Source organism: Rosa rugosa, chromosome 5, assembly GCF_958449725.1.
Source record: "Rosa rugosa chromosome 5, drRosRugo1.1, whole genome shotgun sequence".
In the NCBI taxonomy this organism is placed as follows: Eukaryota; Viridiplantae; Streptophyta; class Magnoliopsida; order Rosales; family Rosaceae; genus Rosa; species Rosa rugosa.
The window spans coordinates 47,370,467-47,387,378 of NC_084824.1; the positions used below are offsets into that span (position 1 = coordinate 47,370,467).

Sequence of the window (16,912 nt, forward strand, 5' to 3'; positions counted from 1 at the left end):
CTTTTTTCTTTTTTCTATTTGGCAAGTTAATCATGAATCAAACATCATTATACAATAAATCAATTTTTTTCACCTATATAATTGAAGGAAAAATAATACGTTCATTAAGTGGAATGACCTATATTATTGGACAACGAATATGTTTCCTAGATAATTACGTTCATCAACTGAATCAAAATTGTAAAGTTTGTCCTTAAAATTAGACAAGGAATTTAGATTCAGTTTTATTTTTATTTTTATTTTTATTTTTATTCTGGACGACAATTTTCTCTCCACCGCACCTATGATGTCAATGAGATTTGAACTCATGACCTCCACGGTGTTAGTTAGGCTAGCTAACTAACAGGTCATGGCTCACTGGCATTTACAATTTAGATTTAGTTGGATGAACGTAATTACCTAGGAAACATATTCCTTGTCTAATAATACATGTCATTCCACTTAATGAACATATCATTTTTCCTTCATTTATATAGGTGAAAAAAAATGATTTATTATATAATGATGTTTGATTCATGATTGACTTGCCAAATAGAAAAAATAAAAAATAAAAAGAAACATAATTACAAGGGAGGGGTAGTTAAAGTAATTTATATAAAAAATTGAATTAAAGTAATAGAAAAATAGAAGGGGTGTGTGAATAGAGAAAATGAGTGTGTGAATAGCACCATCCTAATTATTATCATGGGAATTAATTTACTAAACTATATACGGTGGATGATGTTGATGAACTAGTCTCATTGAGGAAGGAATTTACTGCACTATTACTAGACTAGTCTTTGCTATTTGTTGGTGAATTCTGTTTCTACTTTTCTTTTCGCGTAATTACATATACGGTGGATAACTGGATGATGATGAACTAGTCTCATTGAGCTTGACAGTGGATGTGTTGTGGTTCATTTCCTACTTGAATAATATAGTAAGGATCAATTCTTGTTAAGATTATTAAATGAGTTTTTGTTTTTTTTTTTTTGTTAGAGAGGCAGAGAGCTATAGCTATCTTAGAAACCCAAGCCCACCCGAAGTTTCATTCTTAGATCCGCCACTGTCCATCTTACTAGAAAAATAAGGAATCGGATTACTTGTCTAGTCGTATTCTACTTCAACAAGGAATTTGTTGTTTATGGATTCCTATTACCTTTTTTTTTTTTTTTTTAAGAATGGATTCCTATTACTTGGTAGTGAATTAAGCATCTCTAACAATTAAAGTCATTTTTTTAGTTAAATTATTAAAAAATTAAATATAGTTAGTAAATTTTTAACTTTTTTTTTTAATCAATCCATCAATGATTGTCATTAAATCTCAAGCCAGAATGGCCGATATATATCCCTCCATTGCCAATGGCTAGACAGGCAAAAGGTTGTGGGGGTGATACATAGCGATAATCATTATACAACCAGTGTTCATAGGTCCCTACAAGAAATAGGAAATTATTAGAAAGAAAAACTGGCCCAATTGACTATAGAGAAAGACAGCCCTAGGCCCAACAGTAAATGCCCAACTGCAGCTCCATCTCCACACCCTTTCACCATGCTCAACCCCTCTGCTAGACACCACGGCGACGATGCCTTGCAAATATTTCGCCGCTCCAACTTGCCTTGCAGCCTCAGCCGCCATGACATACCGCGCAACAACCGCCATCACAAACACAGCCACCATGAGGACAAAACAACGGCCCTGGAAAGCAGAAGGTAACGGACCCCTGCATCCAAGCCGCAGGGCCGGCCCATGACCAAGGCAGATAAGGCAGTGGCCTTGGGCCTCAGTTTGGGGAAGGCCTCATCTCAAAATGCTCATTATATATATATAAGTTAAAAAAAAAAACCCAAAATAAATAAAACGCAGAACGCAGTCTTCCACGCTGAAGACGACGCATGATCGAGATCGATGAAGAAAGACCCGTGACTATATGAGGCCTCCAAATTTCCTCCTTTTCTTTTGTATTGGTAAGTGGTATTGGGTTAAACATCCCAAAATTTCCTCTTTCTTCATCATTCTGGGATTAGAAAAGAAGTTAACCAAAAGCCTTGTTCTCAGTTTCACCAATTTGGGCAAAGATGGAACGTTGGCTGTTGATTCAGAAATTTCTGATCCCCCTCTGCTTCTTTCAAAGACAAACGGTAATATTTCTTCCTTTTATGTCTATTTAAACCATTGACAAACCCTCATAGATGCACATAAGCAATATTTCTCTTCCTCAATTTCTGAATTCCATTCTCTGTTCTAATTTTGTAATCAGAAAGGTGATACAATTCTAACAAGCTGTCGAGGCCTCAAGTCACAAAGTTTGTGGTTAATAAAACCAGGTTCTATTTGTTCTTTATCTTTTTTGAAAGGTTGAATTGTTCTCTTTGTTTTTGGTTTGAATTTGCTTGTTTTGGTTGGAATCTGAAATGCTTGTTCGTTTTGTTTTTTATTGGAAGCCTTGAATAGTTGAATAGCTGTTTGATTTGTTTAATTGTTTTAGTACTGAATATGTCTACTAGGAAGTTTGAATGTGGATTTGATAAACTTAAGAAAAAGAGAAGGATAGAAAAGCTAATTCAATCCCAAAAAGGAGCACTAGATAAGTATGTTACTGTCAAAGAAAAAGCTACAGGATCAGTAGAAGTGACAGTAGCAAATCCAGTAGAGAATTCAGTGCCAATTGTAGAAGAAGATGTAGTTGAAAATGTAAATGTAGCAGAGAGTGTTGAACCAAGTGTGGTAGAAAATCTAGCAGAGAGTGTTGAACCAAATATAGTGGAAAATCTAGCAGAGAGTGTTGAACCAAGTGTGGAAGAAAATCTGGTAGAGAGTGTTGAACCAAATCTAGTAGAAAGGGTGCCACAATTCAATAATGTTAACACAAATATTTTTTATCCCAGCCAATGGAAAAACATTGATGAAAACTTAAGAAATTTATTAGCAGATTATGCTTTTGCAAACTTTGAATTTTTATTAGGCATGATTATTTGGTATGATATGCTATATGCTGTTGACTTGGTTAGTAAAAAGCTACAATCTAAAGACATGGATATTGGTGATGCTATTAAATTGTTAGAAGGCTTGGTTTCTTTTTTTTATAAAGTATAGAGAATATGGATTTACATCTGCTATGATTTCAGCTAGAGAGATTGCACTTGAAGTGGAAATAGAACCTATATTTCGTGAAAAACGTAGGACTTGTAGAAAAAAACAGTTTGATGAGAATGCAAATGATGAACCAACATTATCTGTTGAAGATACTTTTAGGACTAAGTATTTTTTATATATAGTAGATCAAGCCATATCTTCCCTTCACAGTAGATTTGAACAATTTCAATTATATGAAAGTGTTTTTGGTTTTTTATGTGATGTGAAACAATTAAAGTCATTAGTTGATACTGATTTGAAAGTAAAGTGTCTCAAACTTGAAGAGTTTCTTACTCATGATAATGTTTTAGATATAGATGGTTCAGAGCTGCATTTAGAATTAAGATTGTTAACTGAAATGCTAAACAAAGATTTAGATCGAAAAGTAGAAACACCAATTGAAGTTCTGCACTTTGTTCAAAGATGTGATTGTTTCTCAAATACCATGATTGCTTATAGAATACTATTAACTATTCCTGTTACAGTTGCTTCTGCTGAAAGAAGCTTTTCAAAATTGAAACTAATAAAATCATATTTACGATCAACCATGTCACAAGAAAGATTGAATGGACTAGCCGTGTTATCTATTGAAAGAAAATTGTTCAAAAAGTTTAAATACACTAACTTAATCAACATTTTTGCATCCCAAAAGGCAAGAAGAGTGATCTTCAAATGAAAATTAGACAAGAATTGTCGACATTGTTACCTTTTAGCTTTTTTTTTTTGAAGGAAAGCCTCTCTAACTTTTGCCTTAGGCCTCACTTTGTCACGGGACGGCCCTGCCAAGCCGCCTTCTGACTCTATCATGATGCTCCTGTTGCCTCCATCGTCTAGAAACAGAAACAAGATCTCGTCAACTCCTCCAACAGTGACCCCAAGCGCCCCAGCTACAACGACACTTCAACTAGAACACAGCCAGCACCACCACGGTGCAACCATCGAACTAGCTATTTCTTAATTATAATTTGCTACTTGTGAAAAAAAGAACAATCCACCAAGCTCCGAGGGCGCCACCTGTCGTGAACTTAAGCATAGGGCAACCGTCAGGCGACAAGTGTCCTATGACACAAATGGCTGACATCAGCAGCCCACATGGTGGCCTGCCACCATAGCACCATGTTTCTCTCCCTGGCCAAGGAAAAGGCCACGTATTTACATGAATTTTTGAATTAAACTTCAAAATAACTTGAAAGTTGAAAACCAGAAAAATTCTCCAACAAATACCGTGTTGATTATAAATTTCGAGCAATTTCAAAAATCTGAATCTCAAATTTTGACATACAAATGTATGTCCTATCTTAAAAGGTATAAAAACTAACTAGTTAAGCACATGTTTGTTGTATCCAATACATTTCCCTTAATCAAAAAACTATTGCTTAACCTTGAAAGCAAACTTTAACAACCCTACTCCACTCCAAAAAGTGCACCTAATTTCCTTTGTCTGGGTTTGCTCTAAACAATAGAAATATCTATATTTCCTTTGAAAAAAGAAGAAGAATAGCCAGTAGAGCATTCTTTGTTAATTTGTGCTTGTTAGAATACATGTCTTCTATAGAGATTCCTGATATTATTTCGGGGAATACTCTAGATGCTTATTGTTATCAGAGGTTTAGGCCTAATGTCCCCCCCCTGTATTCGACAGTTTCATTAATCAAGGTTTGAGGACAGCCGCATCAGCGGTTTATTCAAAAAAAAAAAAAAAAAAAAAGGAAAACTTGAGAAACCCGAAACGGCATCGTTTTCACCTTCGAAATTTCTCTTTATTGAGTAGACGCCAAAGGGTACTCTGCCGCCAAACGTATCACACACTATCGGTCCTGCTGGCAACGTGAATTACAAGCGCGCGTGTGGAACCCCCCAACGCCTGTCCTTCTCCTTAAAATGAACGGAAAATTACGGACCGTGAATCCAACAACTCCCCCAGATTTCCCAATCCCATCACTCAACTCAGATCTCTTCATTGGGTCAGAAAAAAGGACCAAGAACAAATCGGCACGTGGACCCAGTTTTCTCGGACCCACTCTCGCGTGCGGCGCGTGTTCAAAAAGCCTCCGGCTATGACAGCAAGCCAAGACACATACGGACAAAACCCAACCTCAAAAAAACCATTAGTCTCCTCTATGCTCTTCTTTGTCTTCAATCTTCTTCAATCTTCACTCTTCTAGATCTCTCTCTCTCTCTCTCTCTCTCTCTGTCTCTGAAGCTACTGGGTTATACCTAGCTGACATTTATATACTAATACCATAAAGTCTTGGTCTTATACTCTAATAATAGCAGCCCCTTCTTTTTCTGCCACATTCATTTTTTGTTTGAGGAGGTTTGTATAGAGATTACAGAAGCTTGAGCACAATTTCTCTCCTGTTTTGCACCTGTTTTTTCGTTTACAATGATTTACACATCAATTTCTTATGAGAATCCATGGGCAGCAGCAATCAATCCAAAAGTGATGAAGCTTTCAAGAAAGCAACCACAACATCCTTTTCACTTAAAACCCATCATTCGTTGTCACCGCCAAAACCCAGATAACACCACCATACACAACCCCAAACCACCCAAAATCCAGCTCAAAGATCCCATCTTGGTCACCCCAACAACGACTCAAGTTGTTTACAGAACAGCCAAGAAAAACAGGGCCAATGTGGAAAGGAAAGGCCTTCCCAAATTGGGAAGTCAACAAATGATGATTTTGTGTGGATTTGGGTATTGGGTTCAAGGCTTTAGGTGCTTTCCGTGGTTGGCTTTGAACTTTCACATGGCTCACAATCTTAATATGCACCCTTCAATATTGCAACTTGTACAACATTCTGGTAATCTTCCCATGGTGGCTAAGCCCTTGTATGGACTCCTCTCTGATGCTTTTTATATTGGTGGTGCTCATAGAATTCCTTATGTTTCCATTGGAGGTTAGTTTCAAATCCTTTGCCTTATCTGCTTCATTCTATTAGTCTGATCTAAATTTATTTATGCAATTTTATTTATCTATACAAGGTTGAAAGGCTTCATCTTGGTGGTTTGTATTGAAACTGTACTTTTTATTCTTTTCTTCCTCTTTCTCTTTAAGCTATATGTTCTGTTTCTTTATTTCCCATGTCCCAAATTCCTTTGATTCATTTGAACTAAAGTGATAGATTCCTTAACATAAGAAAATAAAAAAATCTCTATCAAATTTACAGATTCTACTAATTATGATGCTGTAAAACAGTTGTTAACCTTAACAAGCTTATCTCCTTTCGGTTGAAAGTTGTAACAGTGCTAAAGTCAACCTAGAAAGCGCTGGTTAATGGTGTAAACTATGTTTCAATGTGATGTAAAATGAGCTATATTTGGATATTGAAAAGGCAATAGACAGTGTGTATATGCTATCTAAAACCTATGAGCTATGTGCATATATAACTGATTACTTGAACAGAGTCTGATGGATTTCAAACTTCTCAGTTCTTCTACAGGTCCTGTCTTGGGGATCACTGGCTCTGGTTCCAGTTGCAGCTAAGGCCCTTCCAACCCTTATGGCATGTGTTCTTCTCAGTAATCTTGGAGCATCAATTACAGAAGTAGCAAAGGATGCTCTTGTTGCAGAATATGGCCAGCAACACAGGATGAAAGGCCTCCAGTCTTATGCATTCATGGCATTAGCTGCCGGTGGAATCCTTGGGAACTTAGTAGGTGGATATTTCTTAATGAAAGCACCACCCCGAACCATGTTTCTCCTGTTTTCGGTTTTACTTTCCGCTCAACTTGCAATTTCATCGAGAATAAGAGAGGAATCTCTTGGTTTACCACAATTGTCAGACCAGAGTCTTGCAGGGAAACCAATCTTGGAAAGTCTTAGGAAACAATTGTCGGATCTAATGATGGGAATTCAAGAGCAAAGCCTTGTTCATCCACTTACTTGGATTGTAGCTTCTATTGCCATGGTCCCGGTTCTGTCAGGTTCCATCTTTTGCTATCAAACACAATGTCTAAATCTTGATCCTTCGGTCATTGGCATGTCTCGAGTGATTGGCCAGTTGATGCTTCTTTCCACTACCGTACTTTACGACCGTTATTGGAAACATGTTCCAATGAGGAAGTTGGTTGGTATTGTGCAGTTCGTGTATGCCTTCTCCCTTCTTCTCGACTTTGTTTTAGTAAGACAGATCAATCTCAGACTGGGGATTCCGAATGAGGTTTTTGTTCTTTGTTTTTCGGGATTGGCAGAAACAATTGCACAGTTCAAGCTCTTACCTTTCTCAGTCCTGTTTGCCCATTTATGTCCTCGAGGTTGTGAAGGATCTCTCACTGCTTTCTTAGCTTCAGCCTTGATTTTTTCATCAATAGTTAGCGGGTTTTTAGGTGTTGGATTGGCTTCTCTGATTGGAGTAACAGCTGGTGACTACTCAAGCCTGCCTTTGGGGATTCTGGTACAGTTTCTTGCGGCTTTACTTCCCTTGGGATGGATTCATCATTTACCCGCGTCAGAAGCTATTGTTGGGAAGGAGAGGAAAAAAAGTTTAAGTAGGAGGAGTCAGAAAAATAGAAGGGTTGGTAGAGTGGTTTATGATTCTGTATATATCTACAGGCGAGAGAGAGAATCAGAAGCAGAGAGTTGAAGAATCAGACATCTTGGGGATTAACATTTCTTTTTGGGGAGCAAGGGGTTTGAAAATGAGAAGCATATGCGGGATTGCCATGAAGAGAACCTGAAAGTTAGAGATGAACATGCCACTCACTTCCTTTTGTTGTAGTAAAGGTATTTTGGATTGACTGACCGTTGTTCATACCCTCCTTAACTTTTTTTTTTGTTGTTGTAGTAAAGGTATTTTGGATTGACTGACCGTTGTTCATACCCTCCTTAACTTAGAAAGAGGCTCCATGTCAGTTACTGGTACGAATTTTCAGACTGACAAAGAAACGGCTACCTCATGTATAATGGAGCTGAATTTTGAATAAGGTAATCAGTTGGTTGTAATAGAGCTTTTGTTTCAAAAATCAGCAATACAGATGCCATCCGGCATGAGCTCTTCGGACATGTACCTGGGGCTTAACCCAGAAAAAGGAAAAGACAAAATATAAGGGCTCAATGATTCTCTCCCAGAGATTAGTGGAATGAGCTAATTGTTTAGTTGATCATACTCTCTGGTGTGACCGACCTAAAGAAAAAAGAAAGAAAGAAATACTCGTGTACAAATTTTGGGACTTCTACTTGTATATATTGGAGATAAGGCTCGGGCGTTCTCTAGCCTCTCACTTCCTTTTCCAGATTTTAGAGTAATAAGCAAATCGGATGCAAAAAGAAAATGCAAATTGCACTAGAAGTTTTAGAAAAATGAACTTATTAATTGATGTGACCTGAACAGAAATCTGAAATTCTATTCATTTTTAATCTCTCGGTAGTAAAATTTCATTAAAAAGTAACAAACCAAAGGAAAAGCAAATTTGAGGTTTAAATAGAATCCTAATGGAATTCTGATTTCCACTTGTTCCTCAAATTTGGATCTTTTATTCCATGGTACAATACAAAGTTCCATGGCTGTTGCAGACATAATGGCTTAGAAGGAGATTAGTTCAAAATAATATGTTCACATTGCTATGGGAAACTGCGAAAGTGTTTAATGTCATGGATTAACAGATCAGCTGATTTTAAGTAATTCGCTTCCTTATTTCACAGAGATGATATAAAGACACTTTAACCGAGAGGTATCTTAGCAGCATAAAATTTCTCATTCCACTAGAACAAAGATGGGGAAGTATGGAACGTATCATAAACTATAGCACCAACTCGAAAAATAAAATTTGCAGAACTTTCCTTTTTATCTCTAACATGACTAGTTGGATAATTAAAATGAATCTGGTCCATTTCTTTTATTTCTTCCACAACCAGCTAGCATAGTTTTCGTATGTTTACGTTTCACTACGCAAAGTCATATGGCACATGGTAGGAAGTGTCTAACCGTGAAATAAACAAAACCACGATGCCGGCAAGCTCAATTGTGGATAGATATGAATAAGTGAAAACAGACAGAAAGAGGAATATAAGGTGTTATCAAGAGAAAACTAGACCAAATATACTATTATAGGTAAAGTAATATTCTCTTGCGTAATATGCAAAAATTTTCTCAAGGCGGAGAAAGTATTATTCAAATCATCATAGAAATACACTTCATTTGTCCTGAGAAGAATATACGTTAAGCATCTTAGCAGGAATTAATTTATCGAAAGGAGCTATCCCTAACTAATGTGTGTGATCTATCATCTAGGCTGAATATTCTACGAAGTCATGAGAATCGGGGGCACCCTTCATTACTAAAATGAGGTAGTCAAGCATCTCATAGATCGAATCACAGCAAGGATGTACTTTATCAGCAACATAGAAAGAATGAGTCTTACCAGTAATGCTAATCCAACTGCACCCAGGTGTCTTCTTCAAACCTCTGTCCTTCATCATTGTTCTTGTTTCAGCTACAACGTCCCATCTTCTAGAAGAAGCATGAAAATTTGATGCTGAGATATAATTTGAAGGGTTTTCGGGTTCTAGTTGAATGAGGAACTTATAAGCTAGATCTTGCATGTCACGGTTCCCATGCAATACAGAAGCAGTAACTAGAGCCCCCCAAACACTTGGACCAGGTTCTACAGGCATCATTTTGATGAAATTTAATGCTCGATCAAGCTCTCCTGATCGACTTAACAGATCCACCACACAAGCACATATCTCCACTGTTGGTTTAATTCCGTACTCAGTTGTTGCAGAGCTATAGACTGAAAGGCCTTCATTTACCAATCCTGACCTGCCACAAGCTGAAAGAACCCCTACTATGGTTATCATGTCCGGTTTGATTCCAAGCTGAAGCATCTTATTATACAAAACAATGGCTTCCTCACCCCTTCCATGTAATCCATACCCTGATATCATTGAACTCCAAGAGATTGCATCCTTACAAAAAGAGTCATCCTCAAAGACTCGCCTTGCAAAATCCAAGCTCCCACATTTGCAATACATATCGATCAAAGCATTGCAAAGAGATACATCATGATTCATCTCCTTCCTCATAGCAAACCCATGAATTTGTTTCCCACCCGTTAAACCAGCATGTGAAATACAAGCTGGGAGAACACTTACAAGCGACACTCTATTGGGTTCTACCCCATCTTCCACCTGCATCTTCCGGAAAAGAATCAATCCTTCATCAGACGCTCCATTCTGCACATAACCATTGACCATCGCTGTCCAAGCATATACATTTCTCCACTTCATGCGCTCAAACACCCGTCTCCCCAAATCAACTCTACCACTCCTACAATACATATCAACCAAACAACACCCAAGATGAACATCCGAACCCAAATCCAAATCCAATCCATACTTCACAATATAACAATGAAGCTCCCTCCCGTACCCCAATTTCCCAACATCCACAGCTCCACACACACCCAACAGACTCGAAACAGTAAACCCGTCGGGCTTCAACCCACTCCTCATCATACACTTAGCAGTTTCCAACATCCCATTATCAAACCCACACCCTGCTATCAACACATTCCAAGACCCCACATTTCTCTCCGGCATTTCATCAAACACCTTCCTACATTCCCCAAACTCCCCACACTTACAATACATAGACATCAAGGAATTCGCAACAACCGTATCCGTAACAAACCCAACTCTCACACTCTTCCCATGAACCCATTTCCCGGCGACCAAGTCCCCAACCTCGCCGGAAACTTTCGCCATTGTCGAAAACGTATACTCATCCGGCAATGCGTTACAACAACACAACATTTCGACAAACAACTTGAAAGCTTCGTTGTAAACGCGAGTTTTGACGCATCCATTAATCAACGAGTTCCAAAGATACACATTCTTGGGTTCAATTGAGTCGAAGACGAGTTTGGACTTGGTTGGGTGGTTGAACAGAGCGTAAGCGGAGATGAGCTTGGTGGCGATGAAAGGGTTTCGCCGGAGGCCATGAGTGAGGACTCGCGCGTGGGATTGTTGAGCGAGTGGGAGAGAGCGGTGTGTGATTGAGAGCTGAAGGATGTTCGGAGGCTGGTGGTGTGCAGTGGTACAAGTGTAATATCGTAAGGTTTTGAGGGTAAATATCTTGCGTGTAGCTGAGAGGCTCATTACGCAGCGGGGGAGAGAGTTTGAATTTCGCGGGGGATTTCAACTTTTATACGCCTATCTTCACTTCAATAGTTTTTTTTTTTTTTTTTTTTTTCTTATCTCCCGGGATATAGGATATAAAGAAACACTTAATATAATACTTTAAAAAATATATATATATATATATATCTATATATATATTATTTTATTTTATTTTTTATAACATAAACATGAATATCGGATATTTGCATTGTCACCCACTCGGCCCAAGTGGCATCCGATTGAGGCGGTCGCCTCGAGGGCTCAGGCCTCCAAATTGGGAACTTCGGACTCTAGAATGTAGACTTCAGCCCTAAGATAGTAGGACAAGGGGGTTCAGTTCTTATATAAAAGAAGCAATGCACTGTATGGTGAATTGGTGATAATCAAGGAACACAGTTATATCGAAAAAAACTAGTACATCCCAAAATAATTGGTAAAAGTAAAGGGTTATCAAGTGAATCTTAGTGCTTAGAGGTGCAGGAATTTCCTGCAAAACCTGGTGTCTGCTATTTGAATTCACAAGATGAACCAATAGTAAATAAAAAGAACAAGATAAATCTTCTTCATGACTTCATGTAGATTGGAAGAGAGATTTACATGCTGGAAATGGTACCTTAAATATTCAATCTACAAACTCTGTACAGTAAATACAGGTCCAGGATTCAAAGGGGGGAGGGTCCAACACTCTCCCTGATTATCAAAACAACAGCTATACCATTTGATTCTATAATAACCTACTGGAAAACCAGAAACATCAAGCAAGCAACTAGAGAACCCTTGTCCTCTGTCATTCAGTTCAAAACAAACGAATGAATGCACAAAGTCCTCATCATCACTACTCCTTCCACGCTTATTACTCTTTCTTGTTCTGCATTCGGTTGCATACTTCAACAGCTTTTCATTAACTTCTACCATGTCATCGGTTTCCCAAGCTTGATAAGTACCCAGCTCTTGCTCCTTGTGTTCTCCACTTGATCTTGGCTCCACAAAGGATAGTTTACAATAGAGCATGCAGTAGAATTTGTTAAACCGCACTGGGATGTCTGGTGGCGCATTTCTTAATTGAAGGCAGAGATTTAATGACAAGTGGAAGCCTAATGAAACAGATATTCCATCTTGGTTTCTAGTTTCGTTGACAGCAAAGAGTTCTGACCCAAGGCAGGGCCTGAATTTTTTTTGTCAGACACAAAAATTAGAAAACTGGTGAAAACCAAAATAAAAATCAGTGTGACAATGATATACAATGGATACTCTAAGTTAACCCCAGTCCTCTCACAAACCATCATAACAAAATATTTCCTGTTCAACACTTTTCAAATCTGAGGTGAATAATAGTTTGGCATATAATATCAAAAATTAAGAATATTTTTCCCTCGTAATTCTGGACAAGTGTCGATACTAACAGTTTTTTGATAAGCCTAACAAAAGAGAATTTGTGCTGGTCCTCAAATCCTTGCCTTGATGGGGAAAAGGGCTTTTAGGTAGAAATGAAAGGAAAAGAAAGGATGTCATTTATTTCCTGATCACGGTTTCGTTAATCAAGAAAAAAAATGGATATCAATCAGATCAAACTTTGTTGGCACGCTTCTTGGTTTACTCAAAACCAACAAAAAAATGGAACAAAAGAAAATTGGTCTAATGAAACTTATGCTTTCTGAGGACTGAAGTAGTGGAAAATTTTGACATTTTAATAAAAAGACAAAATGGTGATTATAAATCCCCAAAATTCATCACAAAAAAAAAAAGGAAAAAAAAACTAAGGTTAACTAAATTCTGTCGCTTAATCTTTTCTTTATGTGGAGAAAGAAAGATGTTCAAATAAAACATAAGGCACCTCGTATAATCTCCTATAAAACCCCTAAATAAAGGCGTGAAAAATAAAAGACTTCCTAGTTAATGGTGTACCTCAGGTTGAAGAAGTACTTGGGAGTCCGGAAAGGGATCTGCATCCATTTCATAAGAATTTCAAGCAGAAGTCGCAGGCCATCCTTGGTTACTTCAGAGAGACCTTCCTCATTCTGCACTCTGTTAGACTTGCTTTTCAAGCCAGAAAACCCTGAAACCGCATAACTACTGACCCCGAGAATATCTCTTGCTTCGGAACAATTTTCACATGCTTGGATTCCTGATCGAAAGTGAAAACAATCAAAAGGCTTTCCACCCACCTCCCAAAGCAGACAGAGATCTGTAATGGATTCATGGTTACTGTGCCACAACCGCCCAACTAGATTTTGTATCAGTATTGTGTCTATATTGTTTGCAACTCCCTGACCACACATAGCAACGCGATTAGCTAGGCTTGGAATGTAGAGAGCAAAACCAGAACAAAAGGCCAACACAGAGCAACTTAATGCTAGCGCTGAAATGATACTTGAACTTTTCTTGTCGATGTCAATGAAAGATGTTCTAACTAGATCAAATTCATGTGCCACCCTCTTCAACTGCAGAGATATCTGAGTAAGCTTCTGCAACAAAATAAAGTATTCAACCATAGAACTTTTCAGACCCTGCCTATTTTTTATTATGTTTCTCAAAATATCAAGTATATCCACCACAGCTCCTAGTAACTTTACTCTTAAGGACAAAAACCATCTCTGGAAATAAAACCTTTGGCCTGTTGTGACATCGACTCTCAATGTTTCCAAAGAAGAGCAGAGACTGTTGTAAGCTGCAGCCAGCTCTTTACTATAAATATGCCCCTTCATATTACAAGCTGCATCTTGACCAATTTCACCTAAATCATCCATGGAAAGTGTAAGAGGGAATTTGCGTGTCTCTAACCCTTGTTTTGGCAATCGAAGCAGCTCCCATTTCCACTCCCCATGAGCATAATGAACTAGTGATTTCAACCAGCGACAGCACAGATCAGAGCGAACTCTTTTCACCAATTGCTCAAATATAAAAGTCGCAGTGTGCCAAGCTCCCTGACATGCTGCATATGTCCCGACCCTGTAAGCAGGCCAACTATTTTTTTCTGTTAGCATCCTCTTAGCAAATTCAATGACATGAGTTTCACGCCCAACAGAGTAACTATGAAGAGATATATCCGAGAGTCTATTGCAACTTCCCTCGCTCTCATGCACCAACTGACCCCAAATGAACTGATGTTGCAACAGCAAAGAGTAAATTGTGTATGCATAGCACTCAAACAAGTTACTCTGGCATAAATGTTCGACCAGAATCTTCACCTTGTCAAATACTTTTGTGGAGATGGCTTCAGCTTCACTGATATTCTCCAGAAAGGTTATTAAAAATCTGTAAATCCTAAATACTAGCTTCGATCTGATAACTGAGCTCTCTTTTAAATCTGCATTATCATGAACAAAGGCATCTGTGTCTGTTGTAGCCATGACATTGTCATGCACAATTGAGATGGACTTGATTAAACCAAATATTTGATCCAATACTAGAAGATGTAAATCTGGATATTCTCGATTTAGAATGATAAGAAGATCAAGAAGGAAATTAACTTTCAGAAGCACTACAGAATCAATCTGACAAAGAACCAAAACTGGCTTCACCGTCAAAGTGATCTGATCTATGATAAGCAAAATCACCCGAGATGGGAGATGAGACTCTGAATGCACAAAGGACTCCATCTGTGTGCTTCCCTTTAACTTTCTTGATATATTTACCAAAACAGAAAGGGCTAACATGCTCTCTGATGTAATTGGAGATGCAGATACATTCGTAGCAATGCTTAACAGCTTAGAGGATTCAAAGACATCACAGGGCAGATTAGGATGTATATGCAAAATTATCTGCACAAACACCTACAGTAAGTAAAACAGAAATAGGACAGTGTTAATGACAAGTTCAAGCATATGATCTAAGAAACAACCTTACGCAACGTCTGCAGTGCTTGAAATAACATGTGTGATGGGAGTTGGGGTTCATCTAGCATGCTAACTAATGTGTTCACCAGAGATGCGTTTAAAGGAACATGACACATTCCTTTACTGAAAATATATTGCAGGCATCTTAGTGCTGTTCCCCGAAGATGAAAAGTTTTTTCTTTGTTAAGAAACAATACAAGCAAGTCAGCCTGCATTCAAATGCCAACAAGTATTACGAATCAAGTATTGTAAGAAATTGCAATCATAATACGTACCTGATCAGCTATAGGAACTTATCATATTAAATTACATACATGCTCAGAAGTAAGAATCGTTGACCTGGAAGCAAGTTTGGAAATGGAAACCAGCATGGCAACCTGATAATCCTCGTCCGAACACTCTAATAACAGCTTCACACCTGTCTGCAGTGAAGCAATAATTAGGCACTGTCAACATTTACGTCATGTGCATAAGAACTAAAAGTGTAAAAGTAACAATCTGTGTTTAGAACCTTGTAAGCATTATTTGCAATGGAATGTGAAAATCCAACTTTGGCAAACATGCGTGCTCCAGCCAACCTTATATCAGGCAATGTTTCTGGTGAATTCATCATATGAAGCAGCATCTCCAAGGCAACCCGTGCAAAGTCCTCTGATAACTCAGCAAAGCATCCTGCCGCAAATAAGGACGCTTTTACCTCCAGAATGTGAGGCGAAACCATACTAGAGAGTACCAGGTATCGTATGCTCGGACTTTCTTTAGCAAAATGTGCCCAACAGCCGAATAACCCCAAAGCCAAAGCCCTATCTTCAACATCCCCACTGTCAAACACAACCTTAACTCTCCCCAGAAGCTCTACCCGCACATGAGCCTCAGTTTTCGATAAAACTCCTCTGTACTCTTTCCGTTTGTTTCTCTTCCGGTACTCATACAAAAATGCCTTCAAAACACAGAGCCTTGTGTGCTTATCCCCAGATTCAAACGCACTTGCGAGACGCAGAACAATAGCATTGGAGAAGAGCTTCTCCTCAGCGGGAATTAGGTCGAACATGTGGTAGATAACTGGAGAACACTCTGGTTCTCTGCTTAACCGTACCAATTTTGGACCGATTTCCGATATGGCTTCAAGCGAGCGGCCTGGCTTTGGAGACCGCAAAGCCTTCTCTAGCTCAATGCTCCATTCCATCACACACGCTGCCGAGTTCCTCTCCATTTCAGCTCAAACTTCAAATCAAAACTCTACAATCCGATAATCACAAATTACCACAATAATAAAAGATGGCCAATCTCATAATGCATAAACAAAGGTTCTCAATTCTCACACTCGAAAAAAAAAAAAAAAAAAAATTCTACTTTAGTCATTGAAAATAGGAAACATATTTCTGGGTTTTACTTGTCTAAATCCTGGGTTCTACTTTAGTCATTGAAAATTCTACTTTATAAAATGCTGAACTCAGAAATTGAAACAATAGGAAATACCTGGGCGGCTCCGGGAGCGGTCCGGTGGAATCAGGAGACTATCGAAGAGATTTACAGCACGAGAAGCAAAGGACTCAATGAAGAAGAAGAAGAAGAAGAAGAAGCTGAGAGGTGAAAAAAAGAAGAAAAAGAGCTCTTGTTTTACCCAAGCTTCCTAAGCTTTGAATCATGACATGCCAAGTGTATAAAGTCACATCCAACGGTTGATACTGCTTTTCCCCTAAATTTCGTTTCAGAAAAGAAAAACCCCATTGTTGGCCGTTTATACCAGTTGGGAATTAGTTACAATAAAATAAAATAAAAAATGGACTCTTTGTCTCTCTCAAATTGATGGGATTGCCGCTTAAAATTTGTAGT

The 16,912-nt window shown here is 38.3% G+C and overlaps 3 protein-coding genes and 1 long non-coding RNA gene across 5 annotated transcripts; 2 read left to right on the top strand and 2 right to left on the bottom strand.

Moving 5' to 3' along the window:
• The first annotated feature begins 1,454 nt into the window (after positions 1-1,454).
• On the top strand, positions 1,455-2,946 carry LOC133708472 (uncharacterized). Its single transcript, XR_009845843.1, has 3 exons — positions 1,455-1,947; positions 2,039-2,121; positions 2,241-2,946. It is a non-coding gene; the product is annotated as an uncharacterized LOC133708472 (long non-coding RNA).
• A 2,279-nt stretch (positions 2,947-5,225) lies between these two features.
• LOC133712409 (probable folate-biopterin transporter 8, chloroplastic) lies at positions 5,226-8,341 on the top strand. Of its 2 annotated transcripts, none has more exons than XM_062138513.1 (2): positions 5,226-6,018; positions 6,551-8,341. In XM_062138513.1, the coding sequence occupies exons 1-2, from the start codon at positions 5,502-5,504 to the stop codon at positions 7,702-7,704; spliced, it is 1,671 nt and encodes a 556-aa protein (XP_061994497.1). In that variant the 5' UTR covers positions 5,226-5,501; the 3' UTR covers positions 7,705-8,341. The 2 variants fall into 2 exon arrangements, with proteins under 2 accessions (XP_061994497.1, XP_061994498.1); XM_062138514.1 differs by having other exon boundaries at positions 5,968-6,018; positions 6,562-8,341.
• An 842-nt stretch (positions 8,342-9,183) lies between these two features.
• Positions 9,184-11,264, bottom strand: LOC133710676 (pentatricopeptide repeat-containing protein At3g12770-like). The gene has a single exon (XM_062136810.1). The coding sequence runs from the start codon at positions 11,217-11,219 to the stop codon at positions 9,348-9,350; it is 1,872 nt and encodes a 623-aa protein (XP_061992794.1). The 5' UTR covers positions 11,220-11,264; the 3' UTR covers positions 9,184-9,347.
• Positions 11,265-11,775: 511 nt separating this feature from the next.
• Positions 11,776-16,713, bottom strand: LOC133710778 (uncharacterized). Its single transcript, XM_062136915.1, has 6 exons — positions 16,556-16,713; positions 15,588-16,315; positions 15,391-15,498; positions 15,082-15,285; positions 13,146-15,001; positions 11,776-12,405 (listed from the first exon to the last, which is right to left on the bottom strand). Exons 2-6 carry the CDS (start codon positions 16,287-16,289, stop codon positions 11,868-11,870), a joined length of 3,408 nt encoding a protein of 1,135 aa, XP_061992899.1. The 5' UTR covers positions 16,290-16,315; positions 16,556-16,713; the 3' UTR covers positions 11,776-11,867.
• Between the last annotated feature and the right edge of the window lie 199 nt (positions 16,714-16,912).